The 4,064-nt window shown below is 36.0% G+C and overlaps 1 protein-coding gene across 1 annotated transcript; it reads left to right on the forward strand.

Annotated features, from left to right (window-relative positions):
- The first annotated feature begins 878 nt into the window (after positions 1-878).
- On the forward strand, positions 879-2,236 carry LOC117122825 (extracellular serine/threonine protein kinase FAM20C-like). Its single transcript, XM_033268582.1, has 2 exons — positions 879-1,020; positions 1,255-2,236. The coding sequence occupies exons 1-2, from the start codon at positions 957-959 to the stop codon at positions 1,440-1,442; spliced, it is 252 nt and encodes an 83-aa protein (XP_033124473.1). The 5' UTR covers positions 879-956; the 3' UTR covers positions 1,443-2,236.
- Positions 2,237-4,064: the final 1,828 nt, after the last annotated feature.

Genomic DNA, 4,064 nt, shown 5'->3' on the forward strand with positions numbered 1-4,064 from the left:
GACGAAGCCAATGAAGAAATGTGTTGCCAATGTATAATAGTGACATTTAGAAAACTGTATCGGTCAGCAACTTTATTTTTTCACACTTAGAGATCCATCGCTCCGGATCCGGAGTCAGATTGGAAATCGTACAAATTTGATGTCAACGGTCCTATTCTTTATCACTGAACCCATCCTTCACGATACGGGTTTTGGTGTGAACGTAGCTTTAACCTGCCTAATTTGATTGATAAGATAACAAAATTTATCCAGAGCTAAAATCAGTGGCGTATCTAGAATTCTTAAAATGTGGGTGCTGATGGTGGGATGCGAAGGTGAAATGGGGTGGGGGGGCTCGATGATCAGTTGGGGAGGGGCGCTAACTCGCAAAATAAAGTGATTTTAGGTGGTGATTTTTAACTACTTGACCGTGATTTTTTTGGGGGGAGGGGGTGGGGGCTAGATACCCCACTGGCTAAAATCCGGGTTGAGTTATCAAATTCATTACATGCAATGATGTACTAGCACACCCATTTATAGGCAAAGTACATGTATTTATCATTTAATTGTGATAGTGTGGATATAACTTGGGGAAGTGGAGTTGTTTTTGTGGTGGGTAAATAAATATATATATATATGAACCTGGAATAGGATGGCAATACTCCAACTCATTGTTAATTTGTTATTTAGGATATATATAGAAGGCCTTTCTTCCCTGGTCTTTGTGTCCGCATACTGCATAAGAGCAGGCAGCCCCACAAGGCACCCATACTCCTTGGTTAAGAATACAGAAATGTTCAATGACACAAGCGAAATGCACATAGGGAAGGATTGAAGCCGCGATCCCAAAGTTATGGAACATAAATATTAAAAATACAAACATCATTTATGTTAAATATCTACCTTTTTTGTTTGTGTGATGCCGCAGAATACTCAATTTTCGTCGAAACGTGCCTATTGCTGGTCGTTTGATAAACATGACACAGGAGATTTTACACAAATGTGATGATAAAGCACTGTTGGATACATTTTTCTGGAAAGGTGAGTCTGAATTCAATGGCTTGCGTTTGTTTACTCCACCAAGGAGGTTATGTATGCACCACGTGACATCGAAGTGTTGTGGTGAGTTCAAGCACCAGTAGACTCTCAATCCCTTTCATTGTTATGTGTGTGATGTCACATTTTTAATATAACAAACATAAATACAAACATAAATATGTAAGATACGCGTTTAAAAAAAGGAATTTAATTCTAAATATAAATTATTGTTTTCAGATGGTAACCTGTGTTTTATTGGGGAATGTCTGCCATGGTTTTGCAACGATGAGCATCCGATCTGTGGCATCAGTGACCTGCTGGAGGTGTCCGTTGCCCAGTTCCTCCCAAAGTGCCCTGACAGTAAATACCCAGTGAATGACAGGGCTTACCCGTGGAGCCAGGGAGTTAAAGAATCAAAAGTGTGAGTTGTTTTTATATTCTCTAATCTGCTTTTTTTAATTTGTTTTTTATTAAACTTTATTTACCGAGGGTAACCCAAAACAGCGGTTAGCTGACAATCGTGGGGCCCTCGCGTAAAACAACAGCAAAATACAAAACAACGGCAAGGCAAAGTTAACAAGTTAATATAAACATATATATAGATATAAATGGAAAAAAAGAAGCACGTATGTACAAATATTTAAAAGCATTAAAAAAGCATTTAAAAATAAAAAATTAAATAAAGAAATAAGCTTGTTGACTCGAATAACTTCACGGGCAAAATATCGCGATGGACAATAAGACACGACTTTCTGAATCGCTTTTCAGGCGGGCCGGGCGCTCACTGCGGGCCACCAAATTATCATTATTAATCCAAGGTTGGGATGGTTTGTTACCTTTTAGAGTTCCTTAGCGATTGGAGCATGTTTATCTAAAATTGATTTTAGTGAGGCACTGATCATACTATACGATACGCCAGCATCCACTCGCTGGTAGGCGAGAGACTGAGGTCATCGATGAAGGCTTCCAAATTGATTGGATTTGAAAACCAAAAAAAAAAAAATTATTATTAAAACTATATTTAAAAAATAAACAAAGTTATAAAAGCTCACCCGCACACTACACGAACATTCTCATAAAGGGCTTCGCTATTGCTTGTTTTTTGTTTTATTCTAATTGTAAACATAATTGAGAAACAATTTATCTTCTTAAGGGAACTTAATGTAACTACCTTTTCCACCAACTTTACGTTACTTTCTTGATCTCCACTTATAAGTCTAAAACACAAACTTGTATGTGGTACATGTGTCTCTGTATAGATGTGTATAAGAGACAGACCGAGATCCAGCCATTGTTTCCCACAGCATTGTTGTTTTTCAGTATTTTGCTTTTTAATCTATATATATATATATATATATATGGCATCAGTGACCTGCTGGAGGTGTCCGTTGCCCAGTTCCTCCCAAAGTGCCCTGACAGTAAATACCCAGTGAATGACAGGGCTTACCCGTGGAGCCAGGGAGTTAAAGAATCAAAAGTGTGAGTTGTTTTTATATTCTCTAATCTGCTTTTTTTAATTTGTTTTTTATTAAACTTTATTTACCGAGGGTAACCCAAAACAGCGGTTAGCTGACAATCGTGGGGCCCTCGCGTAAAACAACAGCAAAATACAAAACAACGGCAAGGCAAAGTTAACAAGTTAATATAAACATATATATAGATATAAATGGAAAAAAGAAGCACGTATGTACAAATATTTAAAAGCATTAAAAAAGCATTTAAAAATAAAAAAATAAAATAAAGAAATAAGCTTGTTGACTCGAATAACTTCACGGGCATAAATATCGCGATGGATAATAAGACATGACTTTCTGAATCGCTTTTCAGGCGGGCTGGGCGCTCACTGCGGGCCACCAAATTATCATTATTAATGATAGGTTGGGATGGTTTGTTAGCTTTTAGAGTTACCTTAGCGATTGGAGCATGTTTATCTAAAATTGATTTCAGTGAGGCACTGATCATACTATACGATACGCCAGCATCCACTCGCTGGTAGGCGAGAGACTGAGGTCATCGATGAAGGCTTCCAAATTGATTGGATTTGAAAACCAAAAAAAAAAAAATTATTATTAAAACTATATTTAAAAAATAAACAAAGTTATAAAAGCTCACCCGCACACTACACGAACATTCTCATAAAGGGCTTCGCTATTGCTTGTTTTTTGTTTTATTCTAATTGTAAACATAATTGAGAAACAATTTATCTTCTTAAGGGAACTTAATGTAACTACCTTTTCCATCAACTTTACGTTACTTTCTTGATCTCCACTTATAAGTCTAAAACACAAACTTGTATGTGGTACATGTGGTCTCTGTATCTCTCCCCATCTACTTCTTCTTTTTGAATTTTCAGCTTAGTCAAACCATTAGGCCAACAAAAAAAATTGTGTTGGCCTCGCTTTTGAGAAAATCCCCCTCCCCCCACCTCAAAAAAAAAAAAAGAGGTCGGTAGGAAAACTATTGTTTTTTTGACAACCAAAAATGAGTTTACGCCTAAAATGTAGAAAATACACAAATAATACAATTTTAAATTCGCATCTCGTACCATCTAGCAAAGTAGAGGCTAGACCTTGGCCCCCTAGCCTGGCCAAGGCTATTCTAGACTTATAAATTGCTTGTTGTAGTAAGGGGAAGAAAAAGCTAAGATGACCACCATTAATTTCGTAAAAACTTTTTTTTTTATTTGGCGTTAGAATTGACACTGTGTAGTAAATAGGCCTATCTCATACTATATAAACCAACATTTTCTCAGCCTAGTTAATTTTCCTTACTTTTATAACAGTTCTTTTTAAATACTTTGTGAATAATTTCCATCGTTATATTGCAGTTACTGTAAAGTTTATCTGAATTATTTAAATGTATTTTTAAATACAATTGTTATCAATGAATTATGTCGAGTGACGGGCCGTATAGGCCTACATTATTGATGTAACACTTCCATTATATAATGTACTCGTAATCTTAGCGAGCTACGTATAATTCACATGTATAATGAATACAGCCTTATCTTACCTTAAAAAAAAAAATCTGACTTAATCTTAATTAAA

The sequence above is a fragment of the Anneissia japonica genome, unplaced genomic scaffold (genome assembly GCF_011630105.1).
Source record: "Anneissia japonica isolate Jap-2015-1 unplaced genomic scaffold, ASM1163010v1 scaffold14914_len12935_cov146, whole genome shotgun sequence".
Taxonomy (NCBI): Eukaryota; Metazoa; Echinodermata; class Crinoidea; order Comatulida; family Comatulidae; genus Anneissia; species Anneissia japonica.

Coding starts and splice junctions, on each gene's coding strand:
- LOC117122825 (XM_033268582.1), top strand. CDS start 957: ATGACACAGGAGATTTTACACAAATGTGATGATAAAGCACTGTTGGAT. Junction 1,021..1,254: donor GGATACATTTTTCTGGAAAG/GTGAGTCTGAAT, acceptor TATTGTTTTCAG/ATGGTAACCTGTGTTTTATT.